Source organism: Anopheles maculipalpis, chromosome X (genome assembly GCF_943734695.1).
Source record: "Anopheles maculipalpis chromosome X, idAnoMacuDA_375_x, whole genome shotgun sequence".
Lineage (NCBI taxonomy): Eukaryota > Metazoa > Arthropoda > Insecta > Diptera > Culicidae > Anopheles > Anopheles maculipalpis.
In genome coordinates this window covers 521226-545943 of record NC_064870.1, presented here as the reverse complement: position 1 = coordinate 545943, position 24718 = coordinate 521226, and the positions used below count along the sequence as shown (strand labels likewise).

The following is a 24718-nucleotide window of genomic DNA, read 5'->3' as shown; positions in this document are numbered from 1 at the left end:
CGTCGGGGGGGTGGGGGGGGGGGGTTTGGAGGTGGCAAATCCGCTGGAAAACATTAACCTTCCGACAAGCAGCTTTTCCTTAGCCCATCTTTAGCTTTTCCTTTTCCGCTGTTTATTCGTTAATTTTTCATTGGCTCATTTCCATCAATAGGATTTAACATGCTCTAGGCATCCCTCCGTTTCGTTGTATGTCAACAGACCCGAATGTCAAGTGCTTAGCATTTAATCTATTCAATACGCTTGTACGGCTACTAGCGTGTGTATGTTTCGCTGAAAAGCAATATTTTCACAATGCGCAACAATTCTTGGGTGTGCTTGCTCTGTTGCAAATGTCACAGCTTTTTCCACGAAACACTTAGCGTCTCAGTGTTTCACTACGTCGAACGAAAGTCTCCTTCACGTCAGAGCAATGATTCCAAGAAACAACAAATGTCGCAGGAAGTACTGTAATGTGGGTGTGTGGGCGAGCGCGCGCACGCGTTTGTGGGTGATATTTGGCCCTTTACTTTTATTCGGTCGCTATTTAGAGAATCCTCATTTTCCTGGAAAAACGAGCTTAAGTATCTATTTGATCGATTGATTGATTTTGTTGTTTCGGTGGGTGCACTTTGGGCACCATTCATATTGAAATGAGCTTGGAAAGACAGGAAAAACCACATGGCTACCAGATATTAATCGCTAAATAGGGAAACTATTGGCTTTTATAGAAAACCTACATGTTTCTACAAGTTCACCGACGGCGAAATCGGCATTTGAATGACAGCAACGCGTCAGAAGACTTAGAAGAGGGAATCCAAAAAGGAAATTGAAGCCATATCCAAATATGGCGGCTCACTCTTGTTCGAAGGCTCGGGACCGTGCGGGAAATCGCGGCTTGGGACACAGTCACAGCTGCATAAAAAAAAAACTCCCACAATTGCTCGTGCACCTCCACGTCCTCGGGGTTCATTCAATTCCCCTGCCGGGAGTCCACGAGCACTCGACTGCAGAAGCTGGCAAACCATCCAACCGATAGTGCCTCCGAAGTGCTGCTGCTCTTCACGAGCTGGCTTTTCCGTAAATGATCGTAAATGAATGTAAATTCAATTACACGAACTTGGCTCGGTGTGCTTCAGAATCCCGGCTGTTCATATTCACTTCACCTCCGCCACCCTGAAACATCCGCACACGTTACTCTGAGCTGATTTCGCCGTCGCCCGGAATTGGAAGGATTTCTGATACTCGAAAGGAAAACTGTACTGCGAGGGGTCGAGTAAGAAGGAAGAGGAGAGGGGGGGGGGGGGGGGGGGGGGCGAGGGTTCTTTTGTTTGGTTCCTGTACGTATTGCAACGTCGAGACAAAACAAGGACGCACGGGTGAATCTGTCTGCCTGCATTAACGAGACATCGAAACCCGTGTTTTGCTGCTTCTACTGCTGCTGCTGCCATGTCGGTGCTGTTCCTTGCATATCAAATGGGCCAAGTGCTTTGCTTTGGTTGCGCTGCTTTCTTGCCCGGTCAATTTTATATTTTATTTATTCATTTATGGCGCTTGACTGTGGCTTCCTTTTTTTTTTGGAGTAGGAAAGCGAGAGATAAGCGGGAAAATTGGAAGTCGTGGTATAATTTTGTGTGAAGCCTTAAAGATTTTTTTGTAGAGCTCACTTGCTGTTCAGAGGACCAGTCATTGCAGTTGATTCTTCTGGTTCTGCGATGAACGAAAGCTATCATAAAATGTGATAACTTTGTGGATGAAAAACTCGCTCTAGTACAATAATAGAACACGGGACGATCGACGTCAGTGCTACAATATCTTGCCACCTTGGAGCGAGTGTTGTTGTTGTGATATTTATAGCAGAATTGAACTTGTTAAAAAAGTGTTGACGAAGAAAGCGCTAGGCAACAAATCAATCCAGTGAGTACGGAAATGAATCACTTCACAGCACAATGCTTGGCGTACAGGCAACCATAAATATATTGTGTCTAAGAATAGAACACTTAAGGTTGCTATAAAAAGATGATTAACAAGGCAAGCGAAGGGGTAGCAAAGGGGAAGCGGATGTAAACGCTAGAGAAAAGTTTTACGCGAATGCTACGGAGGCGATGAGTGAGTTCTAGCCTTGCTCTCTTAGTCACGCTTTGTTGAAGCTTTGCTTTCGTTGGTTGCATACTTAAGGGCGTTACTCATACTACTTACCAATTGATTGGGCCCGTCGTCCACTAGTCAGTCCTTTCGCGTTCTGTCGACCAGCGGAGGACACATTAGCTCCCATATTCGATCGGATGTACCGGTTGCGATCGTGTCGTTCACTGGCACTTCGATGCAGTGCGCACGTTTGATCCCCCGTCTCGTCGTATTCGTGTTCGTTGTAGTTTTCTTCGTATTTGTCGTCGTCACCGGGGTGGTTGCGTTGTTGCTGATACGCACAGGTAAGCTCTACTGTCGGTTCAACCTCCGGAAACTCCAGTAGCTGCCGATCGTGTACGAACCGCCCACCGTGCGTCGATCCATTGCTGCAGTATACACTTCCGTAGTAATCCCTTCGAACGTACCCGCCGTCCGCTTCGTCCTCGTCGTCGTCTTCCTCCTCGTCCGTACCCTTCCGATCGGTGATGGGTGTAGTTCGATCGAGCAACGATTCAGTGCAAACACTCGGCGGCAAACGGTTACGCGCGTTACGGAAGCGCAGACAGCTGTCTGTTTCGGAGATGATCGAGTCTCTCACAGGAGGTGAGACAGATTTTGCCGACCCGCAGCAACAGCCCGGTACGTGCCGTAACCAGAATGAGCTACCTTTTCGCTTTGCCTCAAGACGATCGCGCTTACACGCGTTCAGAGATCTACCAAGACTTTGGACGAGCTTCTGGATGACCTGTGGAGGATACATTACGCCCGTGATAGGAGGTATAACGTGCTGGAGATCTTGAGATATACCTACTTTGTCAGATGTGTTGTAACTGTCAGCGAGAAAGGAAGAAACCGTGACAGTTGACGAACCGTTACTGTTCTGCTTTGGCTTCGTTCGTACCTCCGTTCGATTTCCTACTAGAGGGCGCTCCTCGGCTCTTCGATCATTACTAAACACGGTTGGTGCTGTTGGCTCCGGTGGTTTAGATTCAATACGTGCAGCATCACTATTGTCGCGTTGTACCGATGACTCGGAACGCTCCGCTACCGGAGGCCGTTCGGGTTCGCCGGTTCGGCTGACGAGCTGGTCACCTGTAAAGGAAAACACGGAAAGGTGTACCACACACATTAGTCAGCCTGTTTCGTTGAATATCTGATAGATGAATCGCTCACACCCTTCTCGACCAATAACGTCTGCGCGTATGTGTGTGTGTGTGAGGGTGGTTGTGGTTTTGCTCGCTGAGGCACGATTTACTTCCAGTCGATATCGAATTTATCGTTGACCATTCGCATAATTGCACACACGCGCGTTGTCTAGATGACCGGATGACCCTCGTACACAACATCGAATTACCGGGAATACGTTTAGCGAGCAATACGAGTCACACTCGAATGTAATATGCGTATCGGAATGAAGCCCACCGCATATACACCACCGGGTTTTGTGTTAGGTGCGTGACTCACAATTACCGTTGACGTGTGCAGTGTTGCGATGACGCTTTTGCAATTGCTAAGTAAAGCGACATTGATTTGTTTCGATCGGTGTAGAAAAATAGACTTCCCGGTAGAGAATGATGAGTTGTTCAGACCAGTGGAAAGCGAATAGAACATAGATCCCGCCCCGGTCATAGAATCCCAAAACGTATGATGAGTCAACTCTAAAAGATTCGCAGTGGTGCAATGGAAATGACTTTGGTTCCTCTTTTCCAGAATGTTCGGAAATAAATTTCATTACTCTTACAGTGCACACTAAGCTCTCTCTGTAACTTTATGCTCCAGATGCTGCTCCAGTGGCGAATGTATTGGAGATAAACACATTCCGCGAAAATCTAGATTTATCTAAACGGAGCAACTGCCGAACGGCTAGCAAGCTCTGTAACTCTAAGCGGATCATTCACTATCAGTCAATGTGAAGCATTGCTCCAAAAATGGATTTTATTTTCATTTCACCCTCCCGAGATACTTCCATATCTGCAACTGCGGCCAACAGAGCATGACTCGAGCTCCAATCAATCGTACGGTTCGCTATTTTGCTACACAATACGGTCAGCAACTTTGGCAGGGATTTCCGCGTGAGGTTTTAATTGAATTTCTTTCACATTTATTTGGCCGCTGGGCGCATCCAAAAACGTTAGGCTACGTTGACACTTAAAGCGCCCCGGACTATTTTGTGAATATTTATTGTGGCACAATGTGTGTGTGCTTTTTATGCTGCTTTATCGAAAATGGTGATCCATCTTTGACGTTTTTTCACGACTTTCCAATCCATTTTTTACACGTTCCGTTCGGAAATCAAACCGAGCCTGGAACGGAGAGGAAAAAGGACGCATGGAGTGAGCGAACCAATTCATACCCATTGATGACCATCGCTGTAACGTTGGACACGACAGGAAATTAGCTTAAATCGACAGCTTCACCGTCAGCAGCCCAGGCAATTCCCGCGCAGGCAGCCACCATTCGTCAAGCCAGTTTTCAAACCCAGTTTCTGATTGCTTTTTGGGTGATGGACAGTGGAAAACGATGCAAACAGTGGCGCGAGTGGCTGGGATAACCGGTAAGATTCACTCACATTTTAGAAGATTTTTTTTATTGCAAAGGAAAGCAAAGCTGTAATGGAGCTTTTCGCTGTACTTTTTGCAACTCGATTTGTGTCATCTGGGACATCCTTGGAGAGCTAAAAAAAAAAGGATTTACTTTGTGAACGCGATCCACGCATCTTTTAGCGTAAAAATTCTATCTGAAGATGTTGAAAATATATTTAACGTCTATATTTATGTTATTCACACTCACACACACCAAAAACCAGGTTAGCTTATTTGACGCCCCTAACAAGTTTGCTTCCTGGGCCGCAAACGCTTGATTTATCGTGCGTTTCGTTCTCCCGGCTTCTCTGTGTGCACTCTCGCGGCGAAATGGGTGATGTAAATCAAAGGTAAACCTACACACTTCACGCCCGTGTACGCTAAAACGCGGCAACACATCACCATTCCACGGACTACGGCCAAAGTTGGCAAGCTGGACGACGCGCGTAAGTTTCGCTGTTTTGCCATAAACTTTTTGCTTGCTTGCTGATTGAGGAGAGTGGCAGTTTTGAAAAATTTCCTCCCTTGCGACTGGTTTCCATTGCTGCAGGATACGATAGCAATTTCCACCTTGCGTCCTTGCATTTTACGGGTGTGTGTGTGTGTGTGTGTGTGTGTGTGTGTGTGTGTGTGTGTTGGTAGGCGAGAACGAAAGCGTACGGTTTTTTTTTTCAAAAATTGAATTAGGAGTTTAGCAAGCGCCTAAAGGTATGCAGTACGCGTTACAAGCGATAGCAAATTGGCAACAGAAAAGCAATGATTTTAATAGGTTTTTTGTTTCTTTTTTTTTTGTTCAAGCGCACCAAACATCAAGCGTGTAGGTGTGTGTGCGTGTGGGTGTATTTATGTCATTTACATCGTTGCTGGTAATGGCAAAATGTAAAGAAACGATAGGAAATGGCGAGCTACAAGTGATTGATTGACAGCAGACAGGCCGGAAACTATTCTTCAGATTGTTTCAATAATATTTGCTTCACAGTCACGGCTCTCACTACTGCTACTGTTCGGCACGCCATTACTGTCCGGTGAGCCTGTCCGTTACAAACGTTTTCCGAAGGGGCTCCCATCAACGAACATTTTGATACCGGATGAACATTAAAACAAACAAGTCAGGCCAATCGTTTTCTTCGCTCTCCCTTTTCCCCGTGCTTCCGGTACTTTTCACCTCCCCCCCCCCCCCCCCCCCCCATCATAATCGCAAAACCATATCAACTGCTCGTCCAGAAAATCGAGAACGAAGCGTTGAAGTTACAAGCAAAAGACAAAGACCCGATGCTGAATTTAATCAACTGCATCAATCTGCACTCTTCTCGGCAATTGATTTGTGTGTGTCGGTATGTGTATGCTGCTACGGGGTTTTCCTTCTGAGCACACATCTTCGAGGCACATCTTCAAGATTCAGGATGCACAATTCTTCGCCGCCGCTACTGCCACTGAATGTCAATCATCGGAGAGATTTCTGCTGAGAAAAGAGTTTGAGCGATAGAAAATGGACTGGGCGCAGTCACTGGGAAAGGTAGTGGGGAACGCAATTGCATTCGGATACTTCCAATAAATTCAGCATAGTTTACAGCTTCTACTCCCAGCTCTTGCTGTACGAGCGATCGATGTCGGTGTCCGGGCAGCTTTCGCTTCATGAGGTGATAAATATTTGCTCAGATTGAAATACGGCGTGCGTCCCGTAGTGTCTGTGTAAATGGACGGTGAAGTGTTCGGAACCAGCTTCTCCATGCAAGTTGATTGTGTTTTGCTTTGCTACTATCAATATTGAACTGTTACTTTTTGTGTACTTTTTCACACAAGTGTTGAGCAGTACTGTTCAATAAAATCGGTTCGAAAGTAAGGTTTTTTTATTACGTTAAATATTGTTTTAATATTTTCGTATGCACACTCTCAACTTCCCAACTTCCCATGTGTAAATAAGGCTCATTTATTGTGCCTCGTTTCCTTGGTGTGCTCTCGAATCGAACTAAAGCAATCGTTCCACCGAACGGTCCGAATGGTTCGTCTTCAAGTGATGCGAATTATCATTCACTCGAGAGATCTCACGAAACCGAGATCAGGGCAAGTGAAGCAAAAAAAAAAAAAAGTGCCCAAAGTGTAGAACGGAGTAGAGGAAAGAACCAGAAGTGGAAAAGAAACACTTCCTTCCCCATTTCAAGTGTGCGCGAGATAAGATTAAATGCGAAACTCGATCAAAACCGAGACAAAGCCCAGAAAAAAAGAGACTGAGCGCTTTCTCGCCCGTTTTTTCTCTGAGCCCTTCTTCGCGACTCTTCTTTTCTTTTCCGGCTCAATTCACCACGCCCAAGGTACGGCAAAGTGAGTGGATATCCCAGCCCGAAAGAAAACGGGTGTGAGAAGATCAAAGCTGACGGTCGGTTGGTCCGTGTGGCATGCCAACCTTTGTGACAAACTTCTTGCATTGATTTTTCTTTTTAATTCATTCACCCCCCCCCCCCCCACCGCGCCTCTCTACCCCTACCCATCCTACTCCACCGTCTTGCTCAACACCCCCATCACAACCAACAATTTCGTCAGGAAAACTTCTTCCACTTGAACGCTCGTTAAAGCTTCATCAATACTGGACGGGATGCGAAAAACGGATCAGATCAGAGGCGAATCTTTTGCTTTTCCCTCTGCACTCGTGAAGCATTGATCTTTGAAGCTACTCTTCAAATCATTTGCTTTAATTCATTTCACTCGTTTCGCTCCGTACCGGATCGATTTTCGATTTTATTTTTCAAACCAGTGGAAAGCGCATCCTTTCGGTTCGTGAGTGGTTTTTCCACCCGTGTTAGCCCGCAGGCTGACGGACCAAATCTGGACTAATCCTTTCCTACTTTCCCTTAGCATTGTTTACCCTCCTTCCCTCCGAGAGCATCACATTTCTCTACAATGGTTGAGGATCGAGTTTCTAGCCGCTGGAAAAATACATTTTTTCCCGCCATGAAATTCGCAATAAGTTCAATGCTAGATGTGTATGTGTGTGTGTGTGCATAAACTTCTCTTTACGCACGCACGATCGTCTTCGCCTTCCAGCGAATCGGTCGCGATGGTGGAAAATAAATGAATTTTCCATCAACCGAATGCAGGAAGGTGTGAAGAGCGATTCGCTTTTCACTTTCTTGTTTTGCAATAAGAAATGTGAGCAACGGTGCGAAGTGCTATTCAGGCTTGAAATTGTTCAGAAGAAGAAGAAAAAAAAAATAACGAAAATTTGGCCAATATAAAATAATTCACACGTGAGAGCTTGAAATGCGGAAATGGAGACGCCTGGTGCCGCTAACGCTTTACCGTTTTGGAATATTGGAATGAATATTGAATGCTTGCTCGGCATCGAATGGCACCGCTCGACTTCTGTCGGCAGATGCATTTGTATAAGTGAGCGTATGGCGGTGTGTGTGAGCACGCTTCAAAGAACAACGCTGTTCGTTTTCCCGTAACGCAGCCATAGGGAAGCCTACGGGATTGGAGAATTTCAAATTTATTACCATCTTTAAATCCCTCCTGGCTCCCTCCCAACCCTGCCTGAGTAGGGCTGAAGAAAAACAGGGAAAAGTGTGACGAAGTGGTGGGGGATTTGAGTGAAACCACCATCACACCTTCCTTGCAACACACCCAACCACCCTCGGCGCGAATGAATTGATAAATTTATGCACTTTCCCCGGGAAAAAACTTTCCCGGCCAAGTTGGGTTCGGTTCTTTGGCGGCTTTCCCCCGGCAACCCCGACTCTACTGGCACATTTTCAATTCATTTGTGCATTTGGCGACAGCCAGCGTTTCCCGCCTAGTGTGCGTCACATCGCTCGCCCGTTTCCGGGTGGAAAGTTTATTGCCAGCGATCCTTAATCACCGGCACACCAGTAGAATAAGCGGTAGGCGTGAATTTATCGCTTATCTGTGTTTTTTATCGCTCCCAGCGGTGGGATGCCGTGAACGAGGTGCGTATGGGGTTCGATGCTTCGCTCTATTGAACGGTGTCGTCTGCAAGGGTGTTGAAGCTGTGCATTCTAATGCTGATCATTCAGCCTAAATTTATGCATTACATGCAACTTTTTGTTCCTATCGTTGGTGTGACTTTGTAACTATATTGATATTAGAAGATTTTGAGCAACATTTTTAAAGAATTTCCTTCACAAAAAAAAACACTTGCTCTTCACGCCGTCTATCATTTGTTTTACTGTTAGCGATTGCTTCATTGTAGCCGTACATCAATCAGTCGATCGTATAATGTATCATGAAACATTTAACAGTGCACTCCATAATCCACGAAGCAATAAAAGCGTATCGCACGAAGAAGACGACGCAAGACGGGGCGCCGAGACAATCGAAACACGGCGAAGAAACGGTTCCGGACGTCCGGCAACTGTACCAGTAGTCCGTCAAGTGCCACACACACACACAAACCGCCCCGGGGCCCGGGGGCGTGCCGGGCTCGTAAATAATACACCAATAAATCTACTCAATCAAACCGAAAACGGGGATGCAGACGAAAGCCGAGCCGAGTTTTTGGGGCGAGATTCCTTGGCCCGTGCGCCATGCGCGGTCGATGGGGGGGGGTGGAACCGTAAAGGATTCTCCTCTCGTAAGGATGGGGTTGCAAATTCGGTTTCAAAATCGCGAACCGTGCCCGAACATCCGTGGCTGCTAAAGCCGTGGGTGCCTCACTTTAAGCGTGGACGCGTGGACACAAACGAACGGTGAAGTGTGAAGCGCTTGCGCTCTTCCACTCAACACAGCCCGCACTTGCTTCTTCTCTCGCTATAACTTTCACGATAAGCGAAAGCTAACAGTGGAAGAAATCCTTCTCAAGGGTGGAAATGAATTGAAATTGCATTAAATTATATTCTTGTCGATGTTTTGGGCCGCTACTTTCTACTTCGTTCGGTACTTCGGTTCGTTTTCAAAGGGCAAACATTTAGCTGCACGACACAAAACAGTGGCGGAAATAGCAAAGCAAACGTTGACCATTTGTTGTTCCCACTGTGCGGATGCCATTGCGCGCTTTTGTAAACTGTCATGTTCATGTGGCAATTTTACGTGTACGAGGACTCCCGGGTAAGGCTTCACACAAAAAGCACGACAAATAGGCAGGAGAACAGAGAGAGAGAGAGAGCTTTGAGGTGAGTGCGAGGATGGGTGGGGGGGGGGGGGGGATTTTGCACACACACACAAACACGTACGAGTGCCCATGCTCATGCCCAAGCAAACGTACACGAGGATGCACAAACGGTCCCTGAACCTGTTCGGACACGTTTGGAACTCAACAGGGTGCGAAAGAGGGATGGGGATCGGCGAAAGGGGTGATGTGGAGGCGTGGAGGATGGATGATTTATGAGCTTTCACAGGATGGTGTAAAATATGATGTTACGCTTGCGCCCCCTTCAAATAGTTACCCTCCCCCATCATCCCTCCATCCCACACCCGGACCACCCTTTCATGGTGTGGAAGTGGAGAGGGGTAAAAGGGGTCCGGCAGAGTTTGGAAACAAAAACGCTACGCTCAGAAGCGAGAATAGAGAAAAAAGAAGAAGCATTTGGTGAACAAATGCAATCGGTAACTGTTATTCCTGAAAGGATCATTGTAAGGGATGAGTGGTGTGGGAGGGGGGGGGGGGTGTAGGGGGAGAGGTTGAGCTCTGGGAAGTCTTTTCCATTCCCAAAGCAAGTGGGGTTTGTTTTTCGGTGACCGTTTGCTTCACTTTTCCGCCCTTTTTTCCGTATCCCACGTGGCGCGCGCACCGCGAAAAGCAAACAGCGCAGTTCGCGAGCGCTCGATTTGAGATTTTGCATTCCCTCTTTGCTGGGAGTAGGAGAGGGGAGGAGGGAGAGTGTGTGGAGGGGGGAAGGTTGAACCAGAGAAGGGAAATAGGAGCGGTGGGGATTGATTGTAGTTATAATGAGACCGTAGGCACATTACAAGGACCGGTATGCACTAGAGAAACTGGAACCCGCTGGAAAATGTGAAAAGTTTTCCGCTTTCTCTCTCTCTCCTCAACTCTCTCCCATCCCCTCCTTCCATCCCTAAATCCAGGCAAAATGTGATTGCAATTGTTGCTTGTTCCCTGCTTTGCTATTGATGTTTTATGAATGCACATTTTCCCACCCGACGGCGTTCCGTGTGCGTGCGTGTGTTTTTGTGCGGATTTTCCACTGATAAAGTTAAGCACTAAACCAAAGCACCAAGGAAATCAAATTACAACCAATTTGTTCGATGGTTTTTCCCTGGCCCCAGTAAAATGCCATTTAAAGCGTTTACTAAGAATGTTTTAGTCGAACGCCTTCGCCAAACCAACTTTGGGACAGCTTTCCGGGTATCGAAAATCTTCGCCATTGGACAGCACCGCAGCAACCAACCGCTAGCGGGAATGGGCGAAGGGTTTGTTTTCTATCGACCACAAAACGACCACACCGCACGCCATCATGACACGATCAACGGGTCTCGACCTCCATGGAATGGTTGGCATTCGATTATCTGACGGTCTTTCCAGAAATTCTCCGGACCGTAGCGCCGGGTCGGAGCTAATTTCCGAACGCTCTCTGCCTGCCACTGTGCAAGTAGGTGTTTGAGGCAAGCTTCGGCCAAGATTTGGCGAAGCTCTCTCCTGTGGGACCCAATACGCAACATGAAGTGCAAGTCATTCGGGAAGGCTTGGCCGTAATCGCTGGGTTACGCTAACAGTTGCGGTTGCTTGACCTAGGGCAAACCGTTCCCCACCGTCTCGACAAGAAAATGGTTCTGCTGACTTCATCAATGCTACATACGTACGGTTGCACAGTGTCTTGTCTTGTCGCCGAGATGATGGCGCCTTAGCTTCAGAAGATCGGATGGATTCTACCAGAACGCCGGAACGCTGACGATGCTCGAGCACGATGGTCCACTTTCGTATCCATTACCCTAATTGAATCTTGCGAAATCTCTGCCGAACGCAAAGTCCGGCACTGAATTCAGGTGAATAGAAAAAAAAACGAAAACACTGGCAGAGAGGTGGTACTTTGATCCTATGTTTCAATCTTGCTCGAAAATGCTTCATCAAAAGGAACCTTCTCCTTAAACAAAACAATCAAAAGCGATTCAATCTGTGCGAGCGGTGAGATGGTTTTGCTAAAGAAATGTCTTAAGGGTGACAGTTTCGTAATGGAGCTATGCCAAGACTTTGAAGGTCAGCCGAGACTTGAGAATTGTGTAGCACTGGCACTGTGCGAATCAACCGGTACCACAATCGTTACATCGTTACCCGTAATGAAGTCTCGGTGCGTAAGTAGCACGGGCGAGAACTTCTTATCTGCGGTAACGAGCTGCGACAGCGCAAGTTGCTTCGGCCAGGTGAGGCGAAACCGAAGCGAAGGTAAACAATATTAAGATGCTCCAGCAGCGATAGCGCAATCGGTCATCAGCCCCAACTTGGCAGGCGTGAAGTTGGGGGATGCAGTACGGCGCATCAAGATTTGAGATGCTCGATTCAGCATTCCCACCCATAAGCACACCTCTCGATTGCGCTAGAACGGTTCCGGATTTACTTGTCATGCGGACATCCAACGTCCGTACCTTGGGAGGCATTTATTGTTCGTACGGTCGTGCGTTTGTCGATTGCCAGTTTTTCTTCCGATGCCAGTTTGCAACGACACACGGTCAAAGCGTTCGACATTGATTAACGATGACAGCGATGATGATGTTGGTTTGCTGGGGAAGAATAACAAACTCTGGCAGTAACCCTGAGGTGACAGGTATCTGTGGTGCCGGTACGATAACGAGGAGGATAAGAAACGAGAACGTAGAAAGGCGCGGGAAAACTGCCTTTGTCCAGTCGGACTACTCAAAACGAGGGGCAGGGAAATCTAAACCCATTTCGCTGCTTGTGGCTCTCCCTTTCATTCGCGCCTTTTCATTAAGCACAGTCCCATGCACAGTTCGGGACTCTTCCAAAAATCAACAAACCCCTGCCCACTGGAGTGAGCGATTCAGCGGAAGGTTGAGGATCTCTCCCGTACTAAAAAAAAAACACGAGAAACACAAAAGAACAAAAGCAAGTTCGGTGCCGTGTTGTGCGACCGGGGACAAACAAATAATACCCGGTTGGCACCCTAAACTCGGCCGGTCTCTCTTAGTCCTGATTTCGTCAGCGTGCGAGATAAAAGGTACTCCGGGGCCTACCACCAGTGTGAAGATTTCCTGCCCAAGGTCCCAACGAATTTACTGATGACAGAAAAATAAACCATCAATCTCTTTGCCGGTGGAAGGTCCTCGTTAGGGCCGATCGGGTCCGCGCAAGGGAAATAAATAAATCAACTTGTACCGGGTTTGTGGGCTTTGTGCGAAAAAAAAAAGATGGTTGCTGTTTGGGTTCCGGTTTTGGGGCAGCCAGTCACTTTTCGGACGATGCCGGAAGCGGTCGTGTCGTGTTGTCTGCTGCTTCAGCTACCCTTGCTGGTGTACGCTACCGTCGATCCGCTGTGTGCCGAGGCAGTTGGCAGTGATCTGGCGGGTGTTGATTCAATTGCTCGCACGCCCCACAGTCTCGAGGAGGACGCCATTGTTCGGGAGCGCTTGATTGCACTTGAGCAGCGGTTTGTGAGCGTGGTACAGGATCCTTGCACCGGGCGTGGACTACTGATCGTCTTCTTGCAATTGCGTACCTCAGCGGATGAGCATGGAGGTGATGATATCCTAGCGCTGGCAATAGAGACTTTCACACGCCAAAAACTCGCCCTCTGGATTGTGTTTAAAGTTGGGGTAGAGGATGAAGTTACGGACATGGTCACCACCATCAACCTAGCAACGGGTACCGATTCTAGCTGTATCGTGCTGATTATGTTGCTTCCCGATCTAGCAATGTCGGAAATACTATTCTCCACGACCGCAAGAGTGTTCCCATTGGCACTAAAATTGATTCTTCTTGCTGATGAATCCTCGTCCTCGAGTGTGTGTCAGTCGGAGGAAGACCTCTCGAACGCACGTTCCGTACTCACTATTCTCTGGCGGACGGAGCACATCATCCGGGTAGCTACAGTTTGGTACCGTTGCTCCATCACTCTCGGCATGTTGAATCTTTTCGAGCGGGAAATATCCGAAAGTTCCACCGATCACACACCATGGGGTACCTTCTACACCGTGACTGATCTCAACCGATCACTACCAACCGATCTGGAGCGTTTCGGACGGCGCATAAACCTTCAGCGAATGCCCATCGACATCTACGGGTTTGAAGCGGCGATGGCCTACCGGCGGAAGGACATCGACATGATGCCCAAGACATTCCCAACGTTACGTCCCGGTGCCACCAACGAATCGGGACGGTTTCTCGACAGCCTGTTCGGCGCGGATGTGGAAGCGTTGCGTGAGCTATCCTACCGGATGAACTTCACGCCAAGAGTGCACTACATGCGAGCAAACTTCGGGTTCAAGATGGCGAACGGAACGTTCACGGGTGTCCTGGGACAGCTGCTGTCGCGTGACTCCTGGCTGTCCATGAACGTGTACTTCCTGAAGGATTACGAAACGCGTGAGCTGCAGTTCAGTGCGGGAATTTACCAGGACAGTTTGTGCGTTTTCGTCCGGGCAGCCGGTATGGTGAGTGAGGCAGAATTTCTGCCACAAATCCCCAATAGATACTGGGTCGATAAATTTCATCTTGAGAGTAAAGCAAAGTACGGGCGGTTAAATGGTTAATTTTGAATGTACCACCGCCAGCACACAACACACAAGAATGCATATTCTCTAGGCGCTGTTTCTGTACCGGGTTTTCCATTCTTTCAATATGTTCTATTTGCTTGGGGCTGGATCAACGACTTTAAGCAAATCGTACGAGTGTGTGTGTGTGTGTGTGTGTGTGTTTCAAGTAGAGGAAAATGCGGCGAGCATGAGACGAATTGTTGACCGTTCTTAAGCCCTTCGGCCGTACGTAATGTGTCGTTGTTAGAATCACTACACAATATCGTCACTGGGGGATGAAAATGGAAAATAAACGGATTTCCATCGTTCGTTCAGTTTTCATTTCCGTTCCAGTTCGGAAACCGATTTTCGTTGAAAACGAAATGGGGGAGAGAAAAAAAAAACATACGCACGTCTACATCTCCACACAACGAGAGACCCTCGCGCTCAAGAGACACGATGCGGGCAACGATTCCAATGCGGGAGGGCTTTAATCCTGCTCGTTTCATAGCAGTTGACTCGAACTAATATTGGGCCGACGGACAGGATGAAGGGAGGGTGGATGGAATGGAAGCAACACAGGACGAAAGTGCACGAACGTTCACATTGAGCCATCCCAGATTGCTGCGGTTTTCGAACACGGAATCAACTGCTCCGGGCGTACGCAGAGAGCGCACTCATTGAATCATCGAGATTTCTGAATGTACCACCCTTTGGGAGAATGGTAGAGAATGGGAAGATGTGGTAGTCGAAGGGGAGAGGAGTGGATGGTTTGACGGGCAGGAAAGACTTTCAGCAACGACTGCCATTGCATGTGCCCCATTCGCCCACTCTTCAAACAACTCCCGGAAGCAAAACAAAACGTCTAACGAAACGGCCGTCACTACTAGTGAACCTGCAAGGGAGCAGGAGCAGGAAGAGAGGGGAACTTAAAGAAAGGAATTTAAAATTTTCCAACCCTCTACATACAGCCACTCTCAAACACATACACACACAAACACGAGTATGAGAATGCACAATCTATAGCATTCGAGATCGAACGACCGATTGCCGTACTTGCGGAGTTGGACCTGCAGGAATAGGTCAAAAATGAAAAGAAAACACACCCCACCGACAGAACCAGGGATTGATTTTTTCTCCTCCGGCCGTTCAACGGTTCTGATGCCCTCCGCGAGAAACTTTGGGAATATACATGCTCTGTGGAGTGTTGAGCAAAGTTAAGATGTTCCTCTGCACCATGTGGTCAGTACTGCTGCAGGATATTAGAGGAGGAAGACATTCTGATACTACTCCCTTACAACTTGTACCGTGGCTGTATTAAATTCTAGACGCTTGCTCTTCTAGGTTAGGCTGAGAATTCTTTTTCGTCTATTAATCCCAGCAAAATAACTCTTTTTCCCGTAGCTTCCCAATTGGTTGCTCATTTTTCGCTGCTTTACACCGACGCTTTGGATCATCGTTTGGAGTACGGTCGTACTGGTGAGTCTGTGCTACCTTGCCCTGGCACAGTTCATTGCCATCTACCGTCCGATCGGCCAGCCCAGCTCAGTCACGCTGCACGTAACGAAGCGGTTAGAGTATCTCGTTTACCGGCAGGGTAGTGCACAAGGGCGCGTAGGTAAGTGCGTTCCGGAGCAACCGGGCCAGCAACAGGACCGAATCGGGCTGGTAGGACAGATAGTGGGTGCGCTGCTGACAGCGCCAACGAACGGTTTCAATCGCACCAGCGCACACCAGAAACTGTTCGTGGCGTTCGGTTTGATCTGGGGACTCACGATAACGGGCGCCTTCCAGGTGAGTGTGGCTGTAAGCGAGTGAAGAGTTTTTTTCTTTGCCCTAGACGGCTTTTCTTCATTATACGCATGATGCGGAGGAAAATTCTCTAACAAGAGAAATGTTGAAAGAACACACAAATTGGTGGGTGAATTGCACACTTTGCTAGGGTTGTTGCAAATGTCACCCTGGAAGGTATGCAATTCGCCATGCAAAATGTCGGAAGTTGTTTAAATGTGGCTGGCTTTGCCCCGTTATCGTGTGCACGCAGGGTTCTTTGGTTGATGTTTACACAACGCCTATCTCGATGAAGAATTTGGACACTCTCGCCGAGCTGGACGCGAGCGGTCTAACGATCACCGTTACCGCACCGGCGCTCATCGTGGATGTGTTTGGCACGGAACGGCCGGGCAGCACGATCGGTAACCTCAAGCGGCGGCTCCTCATCGAACACAACCCTGGCCGGCCGGCGGCATCCGGTGTGCTGGTGGGTGCGACAGCCGGTCTCATCCGCAACCAGGACTTTGTGCGGCTGTCAACCAAACATCTAAGCGACGATGGGACCGCACGGTTGCATCGGTTGCGCGAGTGTCCCCGCAGCTACACGCTGGCCTACCTCTACCCGCGCGGTTCACCGCTGTACCGTGCTGCCAACGACCACATACTACACTTCCTGCAGCACGGCCTGTACGCGAAGTGGCAACGGGAGGCTGCCCACATCCTCGCCATGAACCGTGCGCTCAAGGTACACGCATTGCACGTCCGCAGCGGTCGGCAAGGGCAAGGCGAACAGGTGACACTACGGCTGGATCACTTGCTGCTGCCGTTCATGCTGCTCGGCGCCGGGCTTGCTGTGAGCGCGGCGAGCTTTCTCTGGGAACGGTATGGTCGCGCTAGACGGATGGTCTCATCATCCGGCGGAGGCTAACAAAGTCCGCTTCTATAATGATGTCCGTTGCGTTTGCTACACGTAATCGGGATTTAATGAAAAACCCCATTACGGAACACCCATCTCCGGTTAGACAACACGCTCATTTTCGCACCGTTAATAGCACCGTTTTGTCTTGTGTGTGCCGATGCCGAATATACACACGGCAAGGATGTCACGTGAATTTCTGCTGCAGGTCAGGAAGAGCGCGAACTTCAGGGATGACATCGTAATTTAATGTTGTAAAGATATAATGCAATGTTTGTAAAAGAATGCTAGCGATGTTAATTGAACTTCAATCGCCATTTTACTCTGATCATGGTAAGGGAATATCTAGTCGGAAGCCGGAATATCTCCACTACTAAAAAAAAGGCAATAAAATCAAATTCAGCACAAATAAAGCGACTCAATCACCGAATTTAATTGGAGCCCATATGTCCCAACTTTGCCCTATCGAACCGTTCAAGTCCCGGTCCCAGAGTCTCGCCTCTCGCACAGGCGTTGTTTCATTAAGCATTCATGTGAACCGACACCGTCGTCGGTTAATGGCCGGTTGTCCGAAAATGCACGACATTCTCAAAGTCTATACTCCCTGTTCCCTCGCTGCGAGTTGTTTTTCCTTCGTTACCAGCACACTCCCAGCACTCCCAGACACGATGAGATTTTCATGTTTCTCTGGTAATGGGTCCCTGCCTCCACGGCTAAGGAAACGGTTCCATTTGCTTTCACTTGGTACCGGACCCAGGGCCGGACCGGTGCCAGGTTGGCAAGGAACGTAATTATGCGGTAGTCAAAATTTATGAACCATCTCCGTGTCTGCCGCCATACCCCATCGATCGCGGCGATGCAATCCATCCCTGGCATGCGGATCACTCTCGGCCAGCCACCCTCCCTATTATGCCCACAGAAGACGGTTTTGATTGACATTTGGTTTTGCTGGAATGGCGACGAGTAACGAGGAGCTGTCACACGATCCCGACCACTACGGCCATCGGACCGAGCGTATGAATAAATAAAGAAATTCCTATCCCCGACGCCCGGGTTACTGGATGACGACACTCCAGTAAATGGGAGCTAACGTTTGGTGCGGTACCACCCAGCGCTGCTGATGGAATTAATTATCACCACATCTTTGTCGCTTCAAGAGACGCAAACCAGACCGAGGCTGCTTCAAGTTCAAAGGCCAGCGCGGCACCCGGTGAGCACCTTGCTGAGGTAAAGGAGGGGAACAGGGGGAGGAGGGGGAGGAGGGGGGGGAGTAAAGTAATTCATCCATAACATCTGCCACACACATACACACACAGGACCATACTGGGTCGATCAAGAACATCGGCACTTTCGTCAGCGTTTGTTGATAGCTTTTCGTTGGATACTCGATATCGACACCAGCAGCGAGGGGTTTCGCGAATTGCGATTAATTGTACCTACCCCCCGCTCGCACACCTCTTTCCCTGATCCCATAGAACTACCAATAAACGGGACAGATTTCGGTACGCACTCATCAATTTGGTGCGAGCGCAAATGAAAATACGCCTGGCAGGCAGGCAGGCAGGGCAACACGCAGCATTGCAATTCGATCCGCAGCAAACGACGTGCAAACTAATTTCGCACTCACCGGGCAAACATCGGCACCGTGTCACAGCCACTACCACGGTGGTGCACAGGAGTGAATCTATGCCCACGGCACGTGCGAGTCCCGCTGAGCGTTTTGCGAAGCCAAACCATTTACCCGCTAGCGCCATACCCATGCAAGAGCATCAAGGAACGGGTTTTATCCTTGCGATGTGAGATCGATCTTTTGGGGGCAGATTTTTCTCCAACATTCTACTCCGCCTTTTGCACCGTATCGGGAAAGGTAAATGTCAAAATTTAGTGTAAATATTTGCTCCATCCGACTCGCAACCGTATTTAGCCGGCTATTGCCACACGGGAGTTATTATTGCCGGGGAACCGCTGCACGAGAAGGAATTTCCTAACGCCACCTCGCCCTGAGTATGGTTCGCCGACAGCTCAAAGGTGCGGTAGTGCAAATATCGCTTTCGATTAAACGAAAGCGTCTTTGGTCCTCGGTTAGCACACAAACCATATTTTTCTGCGCCATCAGGCGGTGGCCAGATGGTGGAGTTTAACAAAACAAAACATAAAAAAGGAAGGATTATTTCAGCGAGTACACACGCACGCTAGGTTACGTTTTGCTAATTGGTGAACACCCTAAAGAATCCGAGCATTCTGAAGAAAATCTGGGCGATGAGAAAGCTACGCGGTCGCCGGATAGCGGGGTGGGTGGAGGTTAGCAAAAGCAGTTCAACTTTAATTAAATTTGATAATGAATGTTGCCGTTGAATGATTGAGCGAACTTTGAAATTGGGGAAAGAGTTCAAAGTTTCTGTCCCTGGTAGCGGGTCGTCACGTTTGCAGCCCAAGGATACACTGATTCATCATGGTAGAGGCTTTGAGCGAAGGGTGGAGCGAAGGCGAGCAGGAATCGGAGCAAAAAAGGTTAATAAACCTCAGCCCGTTGCGTGCTGTGAGGTAACGCAGGCTGTAGCGAGGTTTCTGTAGCGATTTATGCGATCGTTCGGGATTTGTTTTTGAAGAATATTTTTATAAAATGTCGTACAGATTCCTAATGGAAAGTTTCATGTATATGTGTACCTCTTCCGGACATAACTTTCGAGCGCACCCAACGCACGTCATCAGCAAGATAAGTATAGCTTTCAGCTGTCCGGCTAGAATATCTCTTTGGCACGTGATTTTTCACTCAGTAGCCTCCCTATCCAGCACGCTTATGGGTTTTCCCACGCCACACTCCACACCAGACCAGTGTGTGTCGAGCAGAGTAGGCAGCATGGCGTGTCACCATCACCCGCACAAAACGCACACGCAGACACACTGGGGATGTGATTGCCGTGTTACCAAAGTAATGAGCATGATCGCACCCCCTCCAGAGACTTCTCCGGAGCTTGTGTGGGAAGCCATTGGAAGGAAGTCCACACACACATACACACACAAACACGTGTAGTGTTAATCGATAAAATTAATAACCAACTACGGAGTCACGAGCACCGAGATTACTGTTCCGGTTCACTTGTACTTAAACTACTCGCGTGGGCCACCAACAACCCACTGCCTGTATTGTTGCTTCCTGGTCCCGTAAATCTGACACTTCCTGTACGGCAGCCCCCACCGCCCCCCTCCCCTCCCCTCACCACCGTGTGCCGAAATTTCCCACCGCAGTGGCGTTGCAGCTCTTCGGTGCGCCGTAAAGCAACCATTTGCGGTTCTCCCCCCCCCCCCCCCCCACCCCGGTCTTGTAGCGATTTTTCCTTCCATGTAGCGTGCTTTGTTTTTAATAAATCGTTTCAACCAAATCGAGCCGTTGAGAAGCCGTTGGTGCCTTTGGAGGTGTTCCGTTTTCCTGCTTTCCCTCACCGATTATCGCGATCGCGATGGAATGCGCGCAAAAAGTCTTTTGTTGCTTCCCGTGCCACCGCTGGCGATGAGAAATTGTCTTTCAGTTTTGCTTTTTTTTTTTCGGGCGGAAAAGAAATGCAACACGGCACCCACACGTCATCACGTGTTGTTTGGCAATCAACATCGAATCACTTCAGACAAAAATTTGGTTTTGTTTTTAATTAGTTTTTGCTTCCCTACCATGCCGGGGGAAAATGTGTTTAGGAAAACCAGGGTAAGATAATATTTCGACTAGGTTCGCAGGGAGCATAGTTGGAGCACCAGCTGGATTCCACAAGGCGTATACGATGAGATGCAGATGGAGTTCGTATGTCGTAGGATGCGTTTGCCACATGCTACTGAATACATCGTCTAGTGATTCGTAAATAGTTAGCCCAGTTGTAACGTCGAGCACGATGTGAACTAGATCACGTCGACCTCAATCTGACAGGTAGTTTGTGCCCTAGCGCCTTGTGTGCACGCCTTCCCACCCTCCCACAAAAAAAAGTCCACCCCTTTCATCATCAACATTGTATCATCATCGAAAGCGAAATTGGGGGGAACAAGGGTTTACAAGTGAGCGGTTTACAAGAAACCACCAACGTCCTCCGCGTCCCCGTCCGTACCAAACAGGGGTAGAGGCGTTCAATCACTTCTCGAACGTACGATAAAATAGATCGATTGCGAAGCCACCAACCGCCTGAACAGAGCGCGCGCAGTAGGGTTTGCTCATTTGAAATTCTAAACACCGATGGCTAGGAACCGCGCCGCACAAGGCAGTCAAGGTAAGAAGGGGCGGGCTGCTAGTCTTGACAAAATCGTAATAGAATGAGATGGAACAACAAGACGAACTTGACATTGGGTTTGGGATATTGGTTGCAATTTTTCTGATGTGAAACCCGACGGCACTGCACCTACAATCACCAGTCGAGATATCCTTTACATAGTTCGTATGAATGCATCCTGGACCCCGGATAAACAAAGCTATAGCACGAGAACGTCCGTTCGTTCGTCTTTGTGCGGAGTAGCCTTCAGTGATTGAAATGTATTTCGGAAACGGGACAACATTGGATGTCTGAATGCATCCGATCGTTAGGATTCATCTCCTGGGACTATCCCCGGATGGACACTATCCTTTTGCCTGTCCGGCTTCTTAATTGAGTGAAGCTAACCGCACGCACACACACACACACATTTTGATACAAACGAAATGTAAAACTCAGACGAGCAAGATAAGAACAAGCCTGGACCTGGACGTGCTAAATTACGTTCTGCGAGAAGCGCAAGAATTGCAAAACGGTACGGAAACATGGGGCACGTGTGTGCTTTGTTGGTTGGGGTTATCAATATGCGTGCCTCTCTACCACCACCAGCAGCGTGAAAGGGCTGAAGGGCTGCTGATTAGAGGCATGTCTGCCTGTTTGCTGGAGAGTCTCCAGACAAATATGGGAAGCTCCCATGCTGGCGGGCCGGTAATGATGCTGTTGATGAATTTTCTAGCGAGCAGTCCGGCAGATGGGAGAGGGGGTCGTTTGGGGCCGTGTTTCGAAACAGCAAATCCGTTTCAACCGATGGATTCACTCAGCCATTCGATTCAGATGCACCCCACACGCATTGTGACAATTGTTTCGGTATCATTTTCCTGGCTGGAGGCCGAACAGTGTGGGATTGGGATAATTTGGTATTAAAATTCATCAATTTCGAACGAATCAACAACGTCTGGCGATTGAGACTCGCAAAATTGATTACATTGCTGCTTTTAATTCCTCTTCACGTTGTGGTCACGGTCACAGGGGTTTGTGGTCGAGAGTGTAAGGATCAAATTCTCAATCAAGTAAGCTTCCTCTTCTAGAGGCCTTTTCTCAGAATTTTCAGCTACGATTACCACAGAATGAGAATAGCACAAAAATATGTCCTTTAATATCCCAACCGTTGCAAAAATCATTCAAATATGTGTGTGTGTATCCCTCTTTATGACACGCCTCCCTTCCGCCATCTTCTTCTTTACGGTTTGACCATTCGACTGTTGCGCGAGCTATGAGGCGTCTGTAATTTATTGCTATCGAGCCGGAAAACTATTGGAAAATGACAACTCCGAACATTCGATTGCCGAACGCATGGGCTGGATGGCATTTTCCATTCTACCAGCCCTGCATTTATTTACCCATGATTGACGATGGCTTTGCGATGAACGGAACGGTTGATGATGACGCCTACGCCCACACTTGCACCTGTAATCGAGCACCGTTTGATTGCAGTTGTAGCTTTGATTTTCGGAACTAACAGAAACGAACACGAATAGATGCACACGGCGGAGCGGCGGAGTTTCTTTTTCCTTACTTATTGCACTGTTCAGCCGACCGTAAGCGAACGTTTAGCTCATCGTTGATCGTGGTTACCGTTTGCACGGCAACGGATGGGAAGCCACATGCTTATCGTCGTTCACTGGTTCACCCCGACTTTACACTTTAACGTCAAAACCGTACACATTTCGTTTCGAGCCACCGCGAGAAAATGAACTGAAGATCTCAGGGGGGTTTTTTTTTTCTTTGTTTTTGACAGCGAAAAAAAAACTACACTTTTCGGTGCGTTATCTTGATGGATGAGACAGCGCGGCACCGGTTAAAATCGAATTCAGCAAACTCGGATGACCTCAGGCCACGCCGCTCTTGGAAGTGAGTCGAAAAAATACATCCAATAGATAACATACTGTCGCTCCAAAGGTGATAAGATTTGTCTCTAACGTTTGGCCTTACATACGGGCTGAGGGCTGGCCCCAAGAGCTGAGGGTGGGTGTGTGTGTGCGAGATATTAAAAGGGGTAATTTTTATTCTCTGCTCTCCTTCAGCTAGATTTAAGCCTTGTTCTATGCAAGAGGGCGAAAAAAGGGTCCTTTTTGAAAGAAGTATCCCTTACGTGCAAGGACTTCAGTTATCAACTCCAAGCTGTAGGTATTTGTTTGTTCAAAAAATGAGGAACAATGGTTCTTGTCAGCTTTACATACACTAATTGATTCGAAAACAACGATTTTTTATCCATCAAGTTGCAAGAACCTGTGGAGAGGGAGATTCCTCGAAAGTCATTACGTTGCCAAAACCAACGGCGGTGTCTCATTAAATCTTCTCCACACCACGAGCTGGAGGAACATTTAACGAACGCATGTCACCTCGATACATTCTCGCGAACAATGTTGGGTGATGTGCGCACGCGGAAACATCCTGTCATCCCTGTCACTGTGAGAGGTGAAGTTTAAGGACGATAAATTGCTGTCGTCTTCCCCGTGGAACCATTTAGTACACGTTGACAGCCCGAAAATGAGGCGTACAAAGATGGGACGCGTTCTTAAGAGTGAAAAATGCTTCCAAGGGAAAATATTTAAGCATGATTTCATGATGCTACCTGGTGTCGACATTCACCCGAATTACGTTGAGAGGTTGCTATTTTTGTTGCATGGGTTAGGTACGGCCAGCAATTCCTGGCAAAATTGTCTGACTTCCACAGTCTAACCCTACTCACCCCGACATCTGGCCATTACTTCCGGCCGGCACGAGTTTAGCGCGTGCACCTTCGGAAGCTCACGTTACCGTGGGCAGCTTATGCAAGTGCGAGAGACAAATTGTTCCGCCCGTGCTGCTGATCGAACAGCCGAGTCAGGTTGCTTACGACACAAACACACACACACACAAAGCTGACCTAAATTCAGTGTTCCCGAGTTTACGATAAAAAAAAGTCAGCCACAAACTCCGATGCATTTCGCGGGCCTCATCAACATCGGGCGGAAATCGAAGGGCGGAGCCTCGAGGTGCAATAGCATGAAAAACCATGTCTGCAAATGGAAAATCGTTACGACCTAAGCGTCCTTCGGCGCTGCGGTTTGATGCTAACGGTAGCGAAGCGGAAGGTTCTAGAAGGTCAGCATGTGTAGAGTCCCCGCGCGCTCCGCTTTAGACAAGTCAACTAGAGATCTTGTGTGTTTTAAGCCGGAAAAACGCCGAATTCCTGTGCCTAGTGCCTCACACAATCGAGCAGCATAAATAGATCGATTTGAAAGGTACGTGGCAAACGAAAACAAAACCCGTGATGCGATTTTGTGGACGCTGGATGTTGGGGCGCGGTTGGGTTGAACTTCAAAATGTTGTCCCAAAAGGCGCTGTTGCGCTCCGGGTTTCTCGCCTCGTGCCAGTTTGCCTTTTTTTTGTTGTTTGTTTGACATGATGAGAGC

At 48.3% G+C, this 24718-nt stretch overlaps 3 protein-coding genes across 4 annotated transcripts in view; 1 reads left to right on the top strand and 2 right to left on the bottom strand.

The window, feature by feature from the left end:
• The window catches only part of LOC126557930 (UNC93-like protein MFSD11), a 240393-nt gene that overhangs the window by 28700 nt on the left and 186975 nt on the right, over positions 1-24718 (top strand). The gene's annotated exons all lie outside the window — the stretch shown is intronic.
• LOC126556714 (protein GPR107) overlaps positions 1-24718 on the bottom strand; it is a 381205-nt gene that overhangs the window by 195984 nt on the left and 160503 nt on the right. The gene's annotated exons all lie outside the window — the stretch shown is intronic.
• LOC126567280 (uncharacterized) overlaps positions 1-24718 on the bottom strand; it is a 92915-nt gene that overhangs the window by 19179 nt on the left and 49018 nt on the right. Inside the window, exons 2-3 of the mRNA XM_050223540.1 lie at positions 2918-3198; positions 2176-2851 (exon numbers count right to left, since the gene is read on the bottom strand). Coding sequence (XP_050079497.1) covers positions 2176-2851; positions 2918-3198 — 957 coding nt within the window. The remainder of the gene's footprint in view (positions 1-2175; positions 2852-2917; positions 3199-24718) is intronic.